Source organism: Pongo pygmaeus, chromosome 19, assembly GCF_028885625.2.
Source record: "Pongo pygmaeus isolate AG05252 chromosome 19, NHGRI_mPonPyg2-v2.0_pri, whole genome shotgun sequence".
Lineage (NCBI taxonomy): Eukaryota > Metazoa > Chordata > Mammalia > Primates > Hominidae > Pongo > Pongo pygmaeus.
In genome coordinates, this window is record NC_072392.2 from 91,568,293 (window position 1) to 91,587,851 (window position 19,559).

General features: G+C 53.5%; 1 protein-coding gene across 2 annotated transcripts in view; it reads right to left on the reverse strand.

The window, feature by feature from the left end:
* Positions 1 to 19,559, reverse strand: part of SDK2 (sidekick cell adhesion molecule 2) — a 314,055-nt gene that overhangs the window by 22,712 nt on the left and 271,784 nt on the right. For both annotated transcript variants that reach the window (XM_054457341.2, XM_054457340.2), the window contains 4 exons: positions 11,556 to 11,742; positions 8,386 to 8,523; positions 4,808 to 4,969; positions 1,137 to 1,262 (listed from right to left, as the gene is read on the reverse strand). In XM_054457341.2, the coding sequence (XP_054313316.2) occupies positions 1,137 to 1,262; positions 4,808 to 4,969; positions 8,386 to 8,523; positions 11,556 to 11,742 (613 nt within the window). The remainder of the gene's footprint in view (positions 1 to 1,136; positions 1,263 to 4,807; positions 4,970 to 8,385; positions 8,524 to 11,555; positions 11,743 to 19,559) is intronic.

Below are 19,559 nucleotides of genomic sequence, written 5' to 3' on the forward strand. Positions count from 1 at the left end.
AGCTGGCCAACTTGGGTGGAATAAACAGGTGCAGGCCCTGGTTGGGAGAAGCACGTAGTGGTCTCCTGGCCAACTCAGCAGCCGGCACCAGAGGGTCAGGGAGGGACCATCTGGAGTGGGGAGAGAGCCAGCCCCGCGTGCATCCTCTGGCCACGCAGCAGATCTGAGAAGCTAGATGTATTCGCTATATGCAACTGCGATTATTAGCATGTGATTAAGGCAGGAGCAGTGGTAATGTCTTCCAGGAGCTACTAGAATTATTAACTCTTTGCTATTGGGATGATTAGTGCCCAGCTACCTTGAAGTATTAACAATTCATCACTGGGATGTTTCCATATTCCCCATTAGAAGTATTAGCTACCGAGATGCCTGGTGGCGTCCCATTATGATTGTTATTTGCTATTTGGGATACAGCAACAAAGTCTTGTTTTCCTTCTCAATTTTAATCACCTAACCGCGGATCCATGGGATACAGAGAACAGGCCTCCTGCTCTTGCTGACTCTGGCACCTCTGATTAACTTGGAAACCTAGCAACGCAGGGAGCTGGCAGCGGCTGCAAGCTCCTGAGAGTAAGCAGAGCCCAGCAAGCGGGTGTCAGGATGGGTGAAACCGGAGCAGTGGGGAGCAGCCCCCCGAGTGACTTATCTGTCACTCATCTCCTGATGACTTTGGAAGTTCTTGTGATTCAATTTCAGGCTTGACAGGAGAGGCTGGTATGATTACAGCAGCCACTGAGACAGCCATGATGGCAGAGACAGGGCTTCGAGAGGCAGCCAGGGTCTTCTTAGTTATGGGGCACCCATCAGTGGGGTCGTGTGGAGGATTCGGTGTGTGACCCACGTGAGCCACGTGCTCGGGCTTCTGGCTTTCTGAGCAACCCTCAACCCAAGCTGGTCCTCAGCTAGCACTAACAGCCGTTCTCTGGGGGGCCTCCTGGGGGTTACTTAGCCAGGAATCCAGCTCTAGGAGGCCCCCAACCCGGTTTCCCACTCCTCAACAGGGCCAGGTGACTTCACCTGTAGTAGCACAAGTGCCTTCTCAGGCGGAGGACAGAGGCAAGTGCCCCAAGTGGAGGGACCCAGGAAGGAGGGAGACAATGAGCTGTGGGGTCTCAGCCCAGCAGGGCGGGGCGCACCTGAAGGCCTGGCCTCGATGACGTAGCGGGTGATGGGCCCTTTGCCCGGGTCTCCGCTGGACCAGTGGATGGCGATGGCAGAGCTGTACCGCACGATGATGGGCACGCCAGGCGGTCCTGGGGCACCTGCAGACAGCACACAGAGGCGAGGGATGTATGGAACCCAGAACAGCCACCCAGCCCGTCACTCTGGGCTCGAGGAGGAACACTGGGTGACAAAACCAACCCTGGACAGAGAGCCGCCAGGAAGCCCTGCAAATGTTGCGGCCTGAGAGTGCATCTCAGGCTGGGCCTGCCAGGGTGGACTATTGTCCCCCCGGGCTACCCCTATGCTGCATATTCCAAATCCCAGGGCAGAAGACAAATGGAATGGTCCAGAAAGGTCCCTGGAGTAGAGTCAGGAGACCTGGGTTCCAGCCCAGAACGTGTTAGATGGGTGATTTTGATCAATTCACATAGCCTTCCAGTGGCTCAGTTTCCCCCTCTATAAGGGCCTTTTGGAAGGTAAGGCTTGAAGGCTGTGTCCTGCATGGCGGGGAATAGAGGTGGGTGCGATGATGGCAGAGTGGGCCCATGAGAGGAGGGGGTTGGTCGGAGCGGGGCTGAAGAGTCCACAGTTTCTCCCTCCTGGTAGGTGATATGATGTCGGCCCTCCCTCCTTCCTGCCTGAAATCCCCCAACTCTAAGTCCATTTGCTATTAGGTTAGACAAGGGGAGAGGGGGTTCATACCCCAGGAGGCCTTGGGGCCTCTGCTGCTAGGAGGAGGGAGGAAGGACTGGGCCCCTTGCCGCTCTCCTGGCATGAAGGTATGTCAGGAGCAGCCTGGGATGTGGGCCATTGAGGGAGCCGGCCCTAGGAGCTGGAGCAGATGAGAGGAGGTGACTCCAGCAGTGAGAGGAGTGAGCCAGGTATCTGTCTACAAGGGGCTTTGAGCCCCTTCTCTTGGGGGGTGCCCGTCCAGAATCCCGACCCCACATGCTGTCACCTCCAATCCTGTTCCCCACCAAAGGCGGGGCTCTGTACCCCCAGAGCTGGGCACACAGTAGGTGCTTCCTCTGTGCTTAGGTGATGAGAGAGGGAACCAGTGCATGAGTGGGTGGCCACCTGGTTTGTTGGTGGGGGGGTCTCTGTGGAGCAGAGTCTAGCCTCACACTGATGCTCCCCCAGGGCCCTGGAGAGCCAGCAGGCCAGACAGGAGGCCAGGGACCCACTTACACAGCCTGGCAACCCCACCCGGCCCCTATGCCCACCCCATCGCTCACACAGCCTGGCAGCCCCGCCCGACCCCTATGCCCACCCCACGGCCTTGGAGGGCACCATTTCCTTCCTTCCCTAAGGAGCAGCCTGTCTGCAGCACAAGGGCAGAGTAGCTGAGGGGTCAGGTGCGGTGGACACGCCTGAGTGAGTGTGGTAGGGCAGGCAGCCCTCAGGACCCTGTACTCATCCTGCACAGGACAGTACTCAGGGCTGAGGACATAGCCCGCACCTTCTCCAGGGCCAGGAGCTTCTAGCGAGTCCAGCCACTGCCTGGCTGCATGTTCCCCCCCTGCAGAACTCCCCCCGGCACCCACACCATGTGGGAGGATGGCTTCTTTATTTCTTTTTTTGAGACACGTTCTCACTCTGTTGCCCAGGCTGGAGTGCAGGGGCACGATCACAGCTCACTGCAGCCTCCACCTCCTGGGCTCAAACGATCCTCCCACCACAGCCTCCTGAGTAGCTGGGACTTCAGGTATTCACCAGTATGCCTGGATAATTTTATTTTTGTAGAGATGGGGTTTTGCTGTGTTGCCCAGGCTGGTCTTGAACTCCTGGGCTCAGGCAATCCACCTGCCTCCACCTCCCAAAATGCTGGGATTACAGGCGTGAACCCCCACACCCGGCCGGTTCTTTCTTTCTCAGAGTGCCCTCCATTACCTTCTCTGTACCCTCTGCCCTTTATCTCCTCCCACCTCCCCATCTCCCAGCCTGGGACACTTCAAGCCTCCGGATAGAACAGCCTGTCCTCCGCACAGCCCTCTCCTGTCCCCAGGCCACTGCCAACGCTTGGTCCTCAGTTGCCTGCCAGCTCTCTCTCCTACTTTTGTTTCCCAGGAAGCTGGCTCAGGTGAGAGGCAGCGCGGGGCGGGGCTGGAGGCAGATGAAAGGACAGCGGCTGGGTGGCTCCTGGGCTGCCTCCTGCAGGCTTTGTCCTGAGTTTGCCCTAGAGCCACAGGGCTTCTTTGCAAAACCAGACGTGGGGAATAGAAAGTGACTGGCCAGAAAGAAAAAGTGAAGTGCAGCCAGCCTGAGCCATTAGGGGAAGGCTCCCTTCCTGAATCAGGCTGATCAGGACTGCTGGGGAGGGGAGGCCTGCACCACTCCTGGCTGAAAGGGGTGGGCAGAGGACGAGATGGGATTTTAGGGGAAGTCCAGGATGGGCTGTACCTCTTCTTAGGGAGGGAGGCAGCAGAGTGGTCTGGGAGGTGACTTTTGTGTTCAGGACAGGACATTCTACACTGACCGGTAACAGGGATTTTGGGGGGCTAAACCTTGACCACGGCAAATGCCTGGGGGGATGAGGGGTGGGAGGGGAAGGGAGGTGAAGAGGACATTTAAAGGAGGTGATTGGGCGCGGTGGCTCATGCCTGTAATCCCAGCACTTTGGGAGACTGCAGCAGGTGGATCACTTGAGGTCAGGAGTTGGAGACCAGCCTGGCCAAACCCTGTCTCTACTAAAAATACAAAAATTAGCTGGTCATGGTGGAAATCACCTGTAATCCCAGCTACTCGGGAGGCTGAAGCTTGAGAATTGCTTGAACCCGGGAGGTGGAGGTTGCAGTGAACCGAGATTGCACCACTGCACTCCAGCCTGGATGACAGAGTGAGACTCTGTCTCAAAAAAAAAAAAAAAAAAAAGGAAAAAAAAAGCACCAAACAACAACAGAAACAATACAAGAGATTAAGGAAGACTTCCTGGGGTGGGTGGGGTGGGTGGGGTGGGGGATGGGGGGGCAGTTACACGAAAAGGGCATTCTGCGGAGGGGGTGGGTGGTGAGGTGGGGGAGGCAGGGCCCTGGCTGTGAATAGGTGACCTGCTCCATCAGGTGTTTCTCAAGGTGCCACTTTGTCACGGCCTCCAGGGGCTTTTGTGTAAGTACAGATTGCCAGGTCCCACCTCAGCCCCAGGAAATCAACCCCTCTGAGCATCCACCCTGGGAATGTGCATTTTAGTGTGCCCTGCTCTGAGAAGTGCTGCCTGGAGGGTAGGGGTGGTTCAGGGGCGTGGGAAGATGGCTCTGGCTGGGCGAAAGGCAGGGGCACCTGCCAGGCTGCATCCTTTCAGGACGGGAGTGAAGGAGGCCGCGCAATTAGCGGGGAGAGAAAGAACGAAGCAGGCGCAGTGGCCAGGCCAGGCCTGGCCTGTGGGCTGGGCCTAAGTGGGAGAGGAGGGGACGCTGCTCCAGGGTTTGTGGCTTGAGGAACCTGAGGACACTGATGCCATTAATCAAAGCATGGAACCTGGGAGGAGGGAGTGGGGGGAGGGGTCACCGGGCACCAGTGGAAAGAGTGAGCTCTGTCCTCCACTCTGTTTCCAGGGTCCAGCACAGCTCTTGACACCGGGGGTCCTTTCTGACTGGGGGCGCTGAACTGTCGTGTGGAGGACATGCCTGGTCCGTTGCTCTCCTACCTTCTCCGGGGCCCGTGGTGACGTTGGCTTCGATCTCCGGCCCGTAGGTGAAGGTCTTGGCTCTGATGCGGAACCTGTAGGTCACCCCCTCCGCCAGGTCCTTCACCTTCAGCCACAGAGGGCTATTCCCCTTCACGTCCACTGTCACGATCTTGCTGACTCCTGGGGGAGGCACAGCAAGTGGGGACTGCAGGGGCCACGAGGCGCAGGGCCCACTGAGGGCACTGGAGGCCACGGGGAAGGGGAAGCAGCCGTGGCCTGGGCCCCGGGACCCTGGGCAGGGGCCTCACTCCTTGAGGTCAGGCTGAAATGCACCCCCAGCCCACACAGCCACATTGCCCATGCTGTGTTTCTCAGAGCACGGTCCTGCGTGCTGTTCTCAGGGAGAACGGCTCCATGGTTCAGTACGTTTGGGAAAAGCTACTACTGTCTGTGTCTACTGAGTAGCTACAGGGTCCACCAGCATCTAAAGAAAAGAGAACACTCACCATCCTGTTTAATGTAACCTCTGCACCCCAAATATGTTTCAGCTCCATTTTTATTCCCTTATGCAGCATCCCATGGGACTAGAATTATATCCTTTTTCAGGAAGTGCTTCCATAAAAATACCAAAAGCCCAGAGTTGGGGGGACACACTTTTGACCAGGTCCTCTACCTGAGCCTCGCTCTAGCTCCACCTCTGGGGTTCAGCCAGGAGCTCACATGGCCCTCCACCACCTATATCTGCCATGATTTTTTTTTTTTTTTTTAAAGACAACGTCTTGCTCTGTTGCTCAGGCACAATCATGGCTCACTGTAGCCTCAACCTCCTGGGTTCAAGCCATCCTCCCACTTTCAGCCTTCCAAGTAGCTGAGACTACAGGTGTGTACCATCATGCCCGGCTAATTTTTAAATTTTTGTAGAGACAGGGTCTCATTACGTTGCCCAGGCTGGTCGCGAACTTCTGGCCTCAACTGATCCTCCCATCTTGGCCTCTCAAAGTGCTGGGATTATAGGCGTGAACCACTGTGCCCAGTCCACCAAGCTTTTTAGGGCAAAAGTGAGGATGCCTCAGCACCCCAAATCACAGCAACTAGAGGGGAGGCTTGAGCCAGCTTTCAGGAGGTGGGGGTTTGCACTCTGTGCTTCATGAATCCAAACACTCCTGACTGCCCGCCTCCCTGGGAGCCGGGGTTAGTGTCATTTCCCATGTTCATCGAGCATGCCAGTCACCAGTGAGAGGCAGGCCTTGCAACCAGGAGGCTGGGCTTAGACCCAGTGATGGCGTTGGTCCCGGCATGTCCCTTAACCTGGCTTCAGTTTGTTCTGCTGAGTGAGGGTGTCCACAGCATCTTAGGCAGGGATGTTATGAGCTTTAAGTAAAATAACAGAGCACGTAGGTGCCTGACCTATTTATTGACTAAGTGGATTACTAATATTATTGTTTTGAGGTGGATTTTCACTCTTGTTGCTCAGGCTGGAGTGCAATGGCACAATCTCAGCTCACTGAAACCTCCGCCTCCTGGGTTCAAGCGATTCTCCTGCCTCAGCTTCCCGAGTAGGCGTCCACCACCATGCCCAGCTCATTTTGTATTTTTAGTAGAGACAGGATTTTGCCATGTTGGTCAGGCTGGTCTCGAACTCCTGAACTCAGGTGATCCACCGCCTAGACCTCCTGAAGTGCTGGGATTACAGGTGTGAGCCACCGCACCCAGCTGCTAAGTGGATTATTGAATGATGGAACAATGTAGGCTCAAAGGGGCTTCCTGAAAGAATGAAATGACCCCGGGACCAGGAACAGGGACTCTGGCTACCTGCTTCTTGACAATTCTGAACAAAGCCCTCATCTGCCAGGACCTTGGTTTTCCCTACAGGACAGTGGGGGCTGCTGGGCTCTTGTGAGGCTGGTTTGCTGTTGACCTGAACCCAGGATGAACTGGGGTGTGGACACTGGGCTGGCCAGGCAGGGCCTCGTCTTGCTGCACTTATTAACTGAACTATTATGGGAAGATGGGAACGTGTAGGGGTGTGGAGTTGAGCCACACAGTCCAGATCCCACCAGACTGTGGACCTGGATGGCAAAGAGCTCACATCCACAAGTTGAGAGGGTCCTGGACAGGTCGGGTTGAGGCCCCTGTGAAGAGGGCTTGTGCTGACCCCCTGTGCCTTGTCTCAGGGACTGCTGTCCTCTGCCCCACTCCAGCCCTGCACCTGACTGGATCTCCTGCTGGGGCCTGGCTCCCCTCTGGTGTTCTAACACACAGCTCCCCTTTGCGGAACGAGCTGCTGGCACCCAGGTGGTGGCAGGGAAGACTGAGGGCCATTGTTCCCTCGGCTCACCCAGAACTGCTGGTCACAGCGATGTTCCCAGGGCTCTGCCCCTTATTCTTGCCAGGCTCCGTGATTGGAGGGGTGAGAGTGAGAGGGGTAGCTCCAGAGGTCAGCCACACCCCCAGCACCTGGCTGGGACTAGTCCCAGGCAGTGAGGAGTGCAGTTTCCTTCCTGCCTAAATCCTGTCCTCATAGAATGGTTGCTGGTAACAAAATGGCAGGGATTTCTCGGCATGTTACCAGGGGTAGAAAGCTGGCAGGTGCCAGATGCCCACTGTCAGGGGCTGTGCAGCCCAGCCTAGGAGCCCAGAAATGGGCAGGTTCCCAGCTGGGGCCCAGAGGAAGGGGTCGGAAGACCACTCAGATGAACAGTGTTAAGGACAACAGCGAGGTCATTTGCAGAGCAGGGCTCTTGATCTGGGGTCCACAGATGGCAGTGGGGGGTGCAGGGACCTCCTTGGTCTTGTGCATCTTCCTGGGGAGAGAGGCTCTGAAGCTTTGGTCAGATTCTCATCAGATTCTCCAAGGGGTTCCTGACTCCCACAAAAGCTAAAGAAGGACTAACCCACAGTAAAGCTGAGAACCCTAAGATTTGGGAAAGGGCAAAGTAGGACCCTCAGGGGCTCCCCTCTTTTCTTTTTTTTGAGATGGAATCTAGCTCTGTCGCCCAGGCTGGAGTGCAGTGGTGTGATCTCGGCTCACTGCAACCTCTGCCTCCCGGGTTCAAGCGATTCTCCTGCCTCAGCTTCCTGAGTAGCTGAGACTATAGGCACCCACCACCACACCTGGCTAATTTTTGTATTTTCAGTAGAGACGGGGTTTCACCATGTTGGCCAGGCTGGTCTTGGAACTCCTGACCTCAGGTGATCCACCCGCCTCGGCCTCCCAAAGTGCTGTCATTATAGGCGTGAGCCACCGCCCCTGGCTGCCCCCCTTCTTTATGGTCTCAACAGAGCCCTGTCCACTCAGGTTTCCCTTCCTTTCCTCTCTGTTTCCGTCGACCAAAGGGGGAAGAATATATTTAACGATTCTCTGCCTGGAAGTTAGGAGATCTGGATCTCTCTTCCAACTCTGCCCTCAACTTGCTGTTGTTTTACCTTGGAAATGTCCTTTCCCTTGTCTGGGACTCAGTTTCTGTGTTTATAAGATGGGGAGACTTTCACTGAATCTCACTCATCTCATGTGTAGTGGCTGTGATGGGCGCTGAGATGAGAGCGAGCTTTTGCAAAGTGAGGGGCTGGGGAGCTGTGCTGGGGGGTCCACTCACCATCCACGGGGCTGCAGGGCTCGTACACCAGCCTGTAGCCCTCCAGGATGCCGTTGGGGAACTGCGGGGCTTCCCAGGACACGTTCACTGAGGTTGTGGTCAGCTCACTGAACTTGACCGAGCTGGGAGCGCTGGGGGCTGTGGGAGACAGCAAAGGGTTTTTGTTTCCTTCTTCTGTGGAAGTTCAAAGCCTCAGGTTCAGCTCCAAGGAGCTAGCGGGAGTGTTGGGTCTGAGCCTGGGAGGAACAAGAGTGCGGGGCTCGGCAGAAAGGGTGAGCAGGAGGGGTCACCGGAGGTCATCAGGCCCTTCCTTTCCTCTCTCAACTTTCCAGTATCACAGTCCTAAGAACTGGGAAGAAAGAGAACTCGATTTTTCCCTCAAGTTGCAGAATTCAGGCTTCTCCCTGCTAAGTGGCTCTGAGCCCGGGCTATGAGTGTGGGACAAGCTGTCACACCCCCAGGGTCATCGTGGGGCAAGGCCATTTCCTGGCTTTGTGGGGTTCGTCTTTTGGCTTCCGTGGAGGAGAAGGAAGGGGGTGTCTGGGCCTCAGAACATTCGGTGGGTGCTAAACAAAGAAGAAGCCAGAACCACAGCAGACGGAGATGGCCTTCCTTTCCTCCCGGGGCTCCAGGGCTTGTCACAGAGGCCCCACGCAGTCAGGGGGAGCCACGCCAAGGACAGTCAGACCCTCTGGGAGAAATGTTTTCTTGGACTGAGAACCCTGTGGCAACCCCAAAAACATGGGGGCGGGGGCTCCCCTGAGGGGGAGGACAGAGGAAGGGCAGGAAGCGTCCCAATCTGTGGCATCCCCAGCTGGCCCAGGGAGGGTGACCAGGCTATTATTGTCCGGCGCTGCCTCCCCACCAAGCCGGAGCTAATCTGGACCCGCTTCCGGCTCCAGCCCCGGGAGGCAGAGTCAGCGAGTGTCTTTGAAGGAGGGAGGTGAGCTCAGGGGGCCCTTCCTGCCTCCCCTGTGCTACAGGGACGTGGGACAGAACATGTTGTCCTGCTGCCGCAGTGACGGAAGCCTCGGGTTCCCTGGGGTTCGCATCCGGCAGATGACACTGACAAGAGAGTGGCTGGGACAGGAGGCGGACGGACAGACTCGTATATTCAGCAGCTCACACTCATTCTGGCCACAGTCAGACCCTGAGGGCAGTGGAGGGAAAGGGTTCCCTGGAGCCAGGGCTTGTCCCCAGAGAGGGTCATAATGAGGAACTGATGCCACAGGTGTGCCCTCTGCAGCTCTTTAAAAGCCATATGTCACTGACAGCATACGAAGCTGCAGGTTGAACAAGATGCTCAAGGGAAGCCGGGGCAAAAGGCCAGTATTCCAGTCCATGAGGACAGAGCACTTGGTTCTCTCAGAAATCCTGCCTTCCAGCCTCTGCTCCCCCAGTGGCCAGCTGGGCAACCCTGGACAAGCAGTATAACTTCCCAGGTGACCCTGGCTCATCATGAAATGAGGGTGCCGCCTGCCCTGCCTGTCCGCGGGGCTTTTGGGAGGGTTAAGTGTGACAGTGCCTGACTACCTGGCTCGCTCTGCAAACAGGCAGCAGGATTCTCACCAGCGCCCTCTCCTCTGCACCTGCCACCCTTCAGCCTCCTGATTTCCCCTCCCTGCCTCTACTCTCTCCCCTCCGCCAGGCCATCTTCTGCACAGCAGCTGGAGCACTTTTCTCTAAATGTAAACGAGACCCTGTTGCTCAACTGCTCAAGCCCTCCCATGGCTTCCTGGCGTACTTTTTAAATTTTTTATTTTTTAAGACAGATTATTGCTCTGTCACCCAGGCTGGAGTGCAGTGGTGCAATCTCAGCTCACTGCAACCTCCACCTCCCAGGTTCAAGCGATTCTCCTGCCTCAGCCTCCTGAGTAGCTGGGATTGGAGAGGGGTGCACCACCACGTCCAGCTAATTTTTTTTTTTTTTTTTTTTTTTTTTTTTTTTTTTTAGTAGAGATAGGGTTTCGTCATGTTGGCCAGGCTGGTCTCGAACTCCTGACCTCAAATGATCCACCCACCTCAGCCTCCCAAAGTGCTGGGATTACAGGTGTGAGACACCATGTGTGGTCCATTGTATTTATAATTAATCCCAATCCCAATCCCCCAGCCCGAGTTCTCGCCCCGTTTTCCTGCAAGCCACCTGGCTTTCTCTATGTGCCCTGGTTCCTCTCCAGCCTCCAGGCCTTAGCACCTGCTGTTCCCTCTGCCTGGAACCCCCAACACCCTCTGCCACCTCCTGAGCATCCCATGGCTGGCCTCCTTTTTTTTTTTTTTTTTTTTTTGGGACAGAGTCTCGCTCTGTCACCCAGGCTAGAGTGCAGCAGTGGCACGATCTCAGCTCACTGCAACCTCCGCCTCCCAGGTTCAAGCGATTCTCCTGCCTCAGCCTCCTGAATAGCTGGGATTACAGGCATGTACCACCATGCCTGGATAATTTTTTTGTATTTTTAGTAGAGATGGGGTGTCACCATGTTGGCCAGGCTGGTCTCGAACTCCTGACCTCAGGTGATCCACCCGCCTTGGCCTCCCAAAGTGCTGGGATTACAGGCGTGAGCCACCATGCCCGGCCCCTGCTGGCCTCTTCTCATTCAAATCTCACCTTCTCAGGGAGGCCTTTGTGGGTGAGCCTATCCAGAGCCATCCACCCACTCCTGCCTCACTCTTAAGTCACCTGTGCTGACCCCTGTCTGCATTTACTTCATCAACTTGCTTATGATCTGTCCCCCGCACTAGGGCAGGGACCTTGTTGGTCTCACCATTGTGTCCCTAGCATCTAGCATGGCACCGGCTCATAAGACACTCAGTATTTGTGGAATGAACAAAGCCAGAAATACAGAGGGAAGGCAGGTGGGAAGAAGGCAGGGAGCAGAAGTAGGCTGGCTGGGAGGGTCTGGGGGTGCTGACTGTCCATCTGCAAGGCGGGGCAGAGGGTGGGGAGGACAGGGATGAGATGTGGGGGTTTCTCAAGGCTTTATGGGGACAGCTTCTCTTTTCTGAGCATGGCCTTTCCCACTCGGGAGGGCGTCTCTGGGGACCTGGGTACCACGACCAGATCCTCAGGGGGATAAGGCAGCTGCCTCCATGCCTGCCAAGAGCCCAGATGCCGAGTGGGTTCTCTTGCAACCCCCTGTGGCCGGCCTACCCCTCCTCAGGGCCCCGTCTCCCACCTGCTTGCTGGGTCTGGCCTTGGGTGGGGGTGCTCCGAGGCCCATCCCCAGCGGCGTTGAAGGCGGCCACGCTGACCATGTAGGCCGTGTAGCCAGTCAAGTTCTTGAGCTTCACGCTGTTCTCAGCCAGGAAAAGCGTCTTCACTCGCTCTGTGAGGTTCCCCCGCTGGGCTTCCCAGAAATAAATCTGTGGGAACAGAAGGATGTGGGAGTGAGGGGGACAGGGGCAACCAGCGTCCCTCCTGTCCCTGCTGACCTGTAGTCTAAGAGACACCTTCATTGCTGTGAGTCACCTAGGAAACAGCAGAGAAGTCTTTAAGAGGCCGGGCGTGGTGGCTCACACCTGTAATCCCAGCACTTTGGGAGGCAGAGGTGGGTGGATCACTTGAGGCCAGGAGTTCAAGACCAGCCTGGCCAACATGGTGAATCCCCGTTTCTACTAAAAATACAAAAAAATGAGCCGGGCGTGGTGGCAAATGCCTGTAGTCCCAGCTACTCTGGAGGCTGAGGCAGGAAAATCACTTGAACCTGGGAGGTGGAGGTTGCAGTGAGCTGAGATCACGCCACTGCACTCCAGCCTGGGCAACAGAGCAAGACTCCATCTCAAAAAAAAAAAAAAAAAGGAAAGTCTTTAAGAACTGTTTTAGAAACCTTTCTGGAACCTTCCTTTTCACAGCCAAGACCCTGGTCTCTGCCAGACAGTAAACTCCAGGGCATGGCCCCCAGGTGTCTGGGTTTCCTGCCATGCCTGGAGGATTTAGCATAGCACTGGCACATCAGCACTCAGTACAGTTCCTGGAGGAATAAAGCAAATCCGTCCTACGGGAGACTGAGCTGGGGAAATAAGGCAATGTGGAGTCTATCCGGACAGAGCGTGGTGCAAGCGCTGGTAGCCTCATGTCACCTGGTAGCTGGTGAGGGATGCAGAGTCTCAGGGCCACCCTGGGCCCGATGCATCAGCAGCTGCTGGTTAACAGGAACAAGGCCCGCTGCAGAGGAAGGCCTCGGCCAAGACGGCGGGCAGCGGGAGGCTGAATGCCAGCTGCACCGTTTACAGCAGCAGGACCTGGCCAGGTGACTTCCCGGAGCTGCAGTTTTGTTGTACATTCAGTGAGGTTAAGGACACGTACTTCCTGGGGTCCATGTGAGGAGTGCAGGTTCTGAGGGTTTCACCCAGGTACTTGGCCAGTTTCCTAAGGAACCCCGTGGCCGCAGAAGGTTTTAGGCCAGGAACACAACAGATGCTCCATGGTGTTTTCTCTTCCTTTTTTTTGAGACAGAGTCTCGTAGTGTCACCCAGGCTGGAGTGCAGTGGTGCGATCTCGCTCCACCTCCTGGGTTCATGACATTCTCCTGCCTCAGCCTCTGCTGGGACACAGGCGCCCGCCACCACGCCCGGCTAATTTTTTGTATTTTTAGTAGAGACGGGATTTCACTGTGTTAGCCAGGATGGTCTTGATCTCCTGACCTCGTGATCCGCCCGCCTCGGCCTCCCAAAGTGCCGGGATTACAGGCGTGAGCCACCGCGCCCAGCCATTGTTTTCAATCACTTCCTCCGTAGCATGGTTAACACTTCTGCTAGTTCCAGGACTGAGGCCATCCAGAGAGCGGCCAGCCGGGCCCAGCCCATGTGCAAAATTGGAGGTCATTTGGCGCTCCCTGCTGGCCAATGAGGTTTCTGCATGTCACCGGCTTTTCAATTTCTCGTTTCTCTGGAGGAAGCCCATAAAGTGAGAAAGAGCTAATAAAAGTGTCCCCACTGGCATGTATGGGTGGCAGTTAGGACATCTTGTTACCATGAAATCCTTGCTTTTCTCCAATATCTCTCCCCCTTTATTATTTATTTATTTATTTGAGACAGGCCTCACTCTGTTGCCCAGGCTGGAGTGCAGTGGCACGATCACAGCTCACTGCAGCCTCAACCTCCTGGGCTCAAGCCATCCTCCCACCTCAGCCTCCTGAGTAGCCAGGACTACAGGGTGCACCACCACACCCAGATAAGTTTTTAATTTTTTGTAGAGACGGGGTCTTGCCATGTTTCCCAGGCTGGTCTTGAACTCCTGGGCTCAAGCGATCCAATCACCTTGGCTTCCCAAAGTGCTGAGATTACAGGTGTGAGCCACTGTGCTCGGCCCTCTCTCCCATGTTATTTTATTTTATTTCAAGACAGGGTCTCACTTTGTCACCCAGACTGGGATGCAGTGGCATGATCTTGGCTTACTGTAACCTTGACCTCCAGGTTCAAGCAATCCTCCCGCCTCAGCCCCCCGGGTAGCTCTGACTACGTATGAGTGCTACCACACCTGGCTATTTCTTTTGTAGAGATGGGGATTTCTTTTGTAGAGATTTATTTTTTAGAAAGGGGGAGAGGGCTGTGCGCAGTGGCTCACACCTGTAATCCTAGCACTTGGGAAGCTGAGGCCGGGGAATCGCCTGTGCCCATGAGTTCAAGACCAGCCTGGGCAACACAGCAAGACCCCTGTCTCTACTAAAAATACAAAAATTAGCCAGAAGTGGTGGCGTGCACCTGCAGTCCCAGCTACTTGGGAGGCTGAGGCAGGAGGATGCCTTGAACCTGGGAGGTGAAGGTTGCAGTGAGCTGAGATCACACCAATGCACTCCAGTCTGGGCAACAGAGCAAGACTCTATCTCTAAAATAAAATAAAAATAATGAAAAGCAGATTCTTCTTATATGGGTAGATGAATGAAAGCGGAGGCAGTCATTTATGAAATCATTCACTCATGCATTCATACTAATGGGGGTACAACAGTTAACAAAGTTCCTGTTGGATTTGGAAAGGTCATGGCTGATGCTAAAAGTCTGCCATTATCAGCACACAGGTGGTCTTCCGTGAATGCACACTAGGAGAATGAATGGATTCTCTTAGGTAGAGAAGAGGGTTGTGGATTGATTCCCGGGGGCCTCCAGCATTGAGTGGTTGGTGGGGAGGAAGCTAGTGACGGAAGCTGAGGAAAGCAAGCATTTTGAGAGGAAGGAGAGATCCATGTGTCAAACACAGCTGCTGAGTCAGGCAGGATAAGCCTGTGGTTTGACTTGATATGAGCAACACGGGAATTATTAACAACTTTGGCAGGAAGAGCTTTGGTGGGGTGGCAGGGATGAGAACCTATTAGGGAGAAATAGAGCAGAGGAATCGGAGGGGTGAGTACAGAAGATTCTTTTGAGGAATTCTGCTGTAAAGGGGCCAAAGAAATGGGTAACAACTGGAAGAAAATGTGAGGTCTGGCCAGGCGCTTTGGCTCACACCTGTAATCCCAGCACTTTGGAAGGCTGAGGCAGGTGGATTACCTGAGGTCAGGAGTTTGAGACCAGCCTGGCCAATATGGTGAAACTCTATCTCTACTAAAAATACAAAAATTAGCTGGGCATGGTGGCGGGTGCCTGTAATCCCAGCTACTCAGGAGGCTGAGGCAGGAGAATTGCTTGAACCCAGGAGGTGGAGGCTGCAGTGAGCTGAGATAGCACCACTGCACTCCAGCCTGGGCAATAGAGCGAGACTCCATTAAAAAAAAAAAAAAGTGAAGTCAGGAAAAGGCATAAAAAGAGGAAACATATCTCAGAATGCTTTTCTGCCCTGCCCGTGGGAGCTATCCACTGGGGAGGTGGAGGAGAGGAAGGGCCAATGGCTGCAGTCATGCTCTTGGGTGAGGAGTGGGTTGGGGCCTAGAACCCAGGGACAGCTGTCTTCACAAACCAGGCACTCCGGCAAGTGCATCTTGTTTGTGAGTGCTGCATTCTGCGGACCTTTGTTAGCTGATGATTCACAGTGAGAGGGACTGACACTTGTGCAAAGGACATAAAGGGACTGAGCCCAGATCCTGGTTCCCATGGGGCACACTGATGGGTAACCAGGAGTCTGCCAGAATGCAGGCTCCAGAAGGCAGGCATCTCGGTCCCTGTGGCTCCCTTGGGACCCAAACACCTAGAATCATGGCTGGCACATCCACGGTGCTCAATCAATATCTGCTAGATGAATAAATGCCTTATGTGGACAGGGGCGGGCATGGGAGTGCACCATTACAATCACGAACCTGCCATTTACTATGCCCAATTCCCTGCCCTTTCTTTTCTTTTTTCAGCTTTATTGAGGTATAATTGACAAACAAAATCTATATATAGCTGGGCGTGGTGGCGGGTGCCTGTAATCCCAGCTACTCAGGAGGCTGAGGCAGGAGAATCCCTTGAACCTAGGAGGCAGAGGTTGCAGTGAGTGGAGATTGCACCACTGCACTCCAGCCTGGGTGACAGAGTGAGACTCCGTCTCAAAAAAAGCCAAAAAAAAAAAGAAAAAAACCACCAAAAAACAAAAAACAAAACCCCCCCCAAAAACTGTATGTATTTAATAAGGTATACAACATGGTGTTCTGATATACACATGCGTTATGAAATGATTACCACAATCAAGCTAATTAACATGTTCATCTTTTTGTGGTAAGAACCTTCTGAGCAAATTTCAAGTGTACAATATGGTATCATTAACTATCATCACCATGTTGTACATTAGATCTAGATCGTATTCATCCTGCCTCACTGAAACGCTGTGTCCTGTGACCTTCTCCCTATTTCCCTCACTCCCTCAGCCCCTGGCAACCACCATTCTACTCTCTGTTTCTACGAGTTTGATTATTTTAGATTCCACATATACGCGAGGTCATGCAGTATTTGTCTTTCTGTGCTTGGTTCATTTCATTTGGCATAATATCCTGCAGGTTCATCCATGTTGTTGCAAACAGCAGGATTTCCTTCAAGGCTGGATGGTATTCCACTGTGTATAAACCACATTTTCTTCATTCATTCATCCATTTGCAGACACTTAAGACTATTTCCACATCTTGGCTACTGTGAATGGTGCTGAAATTAACATGGGCCTGCAGATAGCTCTTCAAGAGCCTCATTTCAATTCCTTTGGATAAATACCCAGTAGTGGGATTGCTGGATCATTGGAGTTCTATTTTTAATTTTCTGCAGAACCTCCATACCGTTATCCATAATGGCTGTACTGATTTACATTCCCACCAACAGTGTGCAAAGGTTCCCTTTTCCCCATACGCTCACCACCACTTATCTCTAGACTTTTTGATAACAGTCATCCTTGCAGGTGTGATGGGATATCTCACTGTGGTTTTGATTTGCATTTCCCTGATGCTGAGCGATGTTGAACACCTTCTCAGATACCTGTTGACCATTTATATATCTTCTTTTTTCTTTTTTTTGAGTTGGAGTCTTGCTCTGTCACCCAGGCTAGAGTGCAGTGGTATGATATTGGCTCACTGCAACCTCCACCTCCTGGGTTCAAGCGATTCTCCTGCCTCAGCCAGGTGCCTGCCGCCATGGCCAGCTAATTTTTGTATTTTTAGTAGAGATGGGATTTCACCATGTTGGCCAGGCTGGTCTCGAACTACTGACCTCCGGTGATCTGCCCACCTTGGCCTCCCAAAGTGCTGGGATTACAGGCGTGAGCCACCGCGCCCAGCCTATGTATCTTCTTTTGAGAAATGTCCATTTGGGTCTTTTGCCCCATTTTCTTTCACTTTTGTTGTATGAGTTCCTTACATATTTTGGCTATTAACCCCTGGTCATATGTATGGTTTGCAAATATTTTCTCCCATTCCAGACGTTCTGCCTCCTTTTGGAAGCATGTTCTTCCCATGAGCTCTGAGACATCACTCAGTTTTGGGTTTCAGGGCTCAATTTGTAGACTTCTTTTGTTCTTTATCTTTCCTTGTCTAATCTCTAGCTTTCAGTACCATCTACATGCTGAAGACTCTATGATTCACATCTCTGGTTTGATCCTTCTCTCTTGAACTCCAGACATGCATCTCCGACTCTGTTCTGTCTCCCCTCAAATGTCCAACAGACGTCTCGAATTAAGCACATCTGGAACCAGACTCCAGATCTCCCCAGCCTCCTCCTTCACCAGCTTTGTCTTTTCCTGCTCCATCATCCTACGGACCCTGAGGCTGTCCTTGTTGCCTCCCTTTTCTCCCACTCCATGTTCAATTTGTCAGTAATTTTTTTTTTTTTTTTTTGAGACGGAGTCTTGCTCTGTTGCCCAGGCTAGAGTACAATGGCGTGATCTTGGTGCACTGCAACCTCCGCCTCCTGGGTTCAATTGATTCTCTTGCCTCAGCCTCCCCAGTAGCTGGAATTACAAGCACGCACTACCATACCCAGCTAATTTTTGTATTTTTAGTAGAGATAGGGTTTCGTCATGTTGGCCAGGCCGGTCTTGAACTCCTGACCTCAAGTGATCTGCACACTTTGGGCTCCCAAAGTGCTGGGATTACAGGTGTGAGCCACTGTGCCCAGCCTGATTTGTTAGCAAATTCTACCAGCTCTGCCGTTAGGAATAACCAAGTGTGGCCACTTCTCACCTTGCTCTCGCCTGATCTGAGCCCCCTTCGTGGCCCACCAGGATAGTTCAGATGCCTCCCCATGGCTTCTGGGCTTTCCCCATTTCAGACTCTGCTCAGCACAGCAGCCAGCGGGACCCTCTAAAGGTCCCAGTCCTCCACTCAGAGGACTTCACTCAGAGTGACAGCCAAAGCCCCGAAGGGCCCCAGGTGCTCCAGCCCCGGCTTTCCCACCTCCTGTCATGCTCCCTGGAACTCACTCTAGGGACGCACAAGGCTCTCTGTACACTCCAAGTACCAATCTACCCTGAGACCTTTGCTCTTCTTTCCTCTCTTTCTAGATCCATGTGATTTGCGCCGTTCTCCTTCAGGTTTTTGCTCGAATATCACCTTCTCATTAAGTCCTTTCCTAACAACCTTTTTTTTTTTTTTTTTGAGACAGAGTCTTGATCTGTTGTCCAGGCTGGAATGCAGTGGTACAATGACAGCTCACTGCAACCTCACTCTGCCGGGTTCAGGCACTCCTCCCACCTCCCTCTCCGTTGGCTGGGACTACAGGCATGTGCCACCACACCCGGCTAATTTTGTTGTTGTTTTCTTTTTGTAGAGACAGGCTTTTACCATGTTGCCCAGGCTGGTCTTGGACTCCTGGAGTCAAGCAATCTACCCACCTCGGCCTTCCAAAGCGCCAGGATTACAGTTGTGAGCCACTGAGCCCAGCCCTTAACAACCCATTTAAAATTTCAAACCCTGGCTGGGCACAGTGGCTCACGCCTGTAATCCTAGCAATTTGGGAGGCCGAGGGTGGATCACCTGGGGTCAGAAGTTCGAGACAAGCTTGGCCAACATGGTGAAACCCTGTCTCTACTAAAAATACAAAAATTAGCTGGGCATGGTGGCAGGTGCCTGTAATCCCAGCTACTCAGGAGGCTGAGGCAGGAGAATTGCTTGAACCTGGGAGATAGAGGTTGCAGTGAGCCAAGATCGCACCACTGCACTTTAGCCTGGGCAACAGAGCAAGACTCCATCTCAGGAAAAAAAGAAATAAAAAATAAAATAAAATAAAATTTCAGGCTGGGTGCGGTGGCTCACTCCTGTAATCCCAGCACTTTTGGAGGCCGAGGTGAGTGGATCACGAAGTCAAGAGATGGAGACCATCTCTTGGCCAACATGGTGAAACCCCGTCTCTACTAAAAATACAAAAATTAACTGGGCATGGTGGCAGGCGCCTGTAATCCCAGCTACTCGGGAGGCCGAAGAAGGATAATCGCTTGAACCTGGGAGGTGGGGGTTGCAGTGGGCTGAGATTGCACCACTGCACTTCAGCCTGGCGACAGAGCAAGACTCCGTGTCAAAAAAAAAAAAAAATAATAATAATAATAATTCAAACCTCCTCATGGATCTGGCTCTCCCCTAACCTGCTTCATTTACCACTACCTGGCGGTATTATTTATTTTGTCCATTGTTGGTCTTCTCTCCCTAACATCTAAGCTCACATTGTCCCTGTTCACTGAGTTATTCTCAGCTCTGAGAACAATGCTGGGCACACAATAACTGCTCAATAAACACGTGTCATTGACCAACTGAAAGACTGGAGCTCTCAGAATGTGCATGAATGTGCCTGCCACG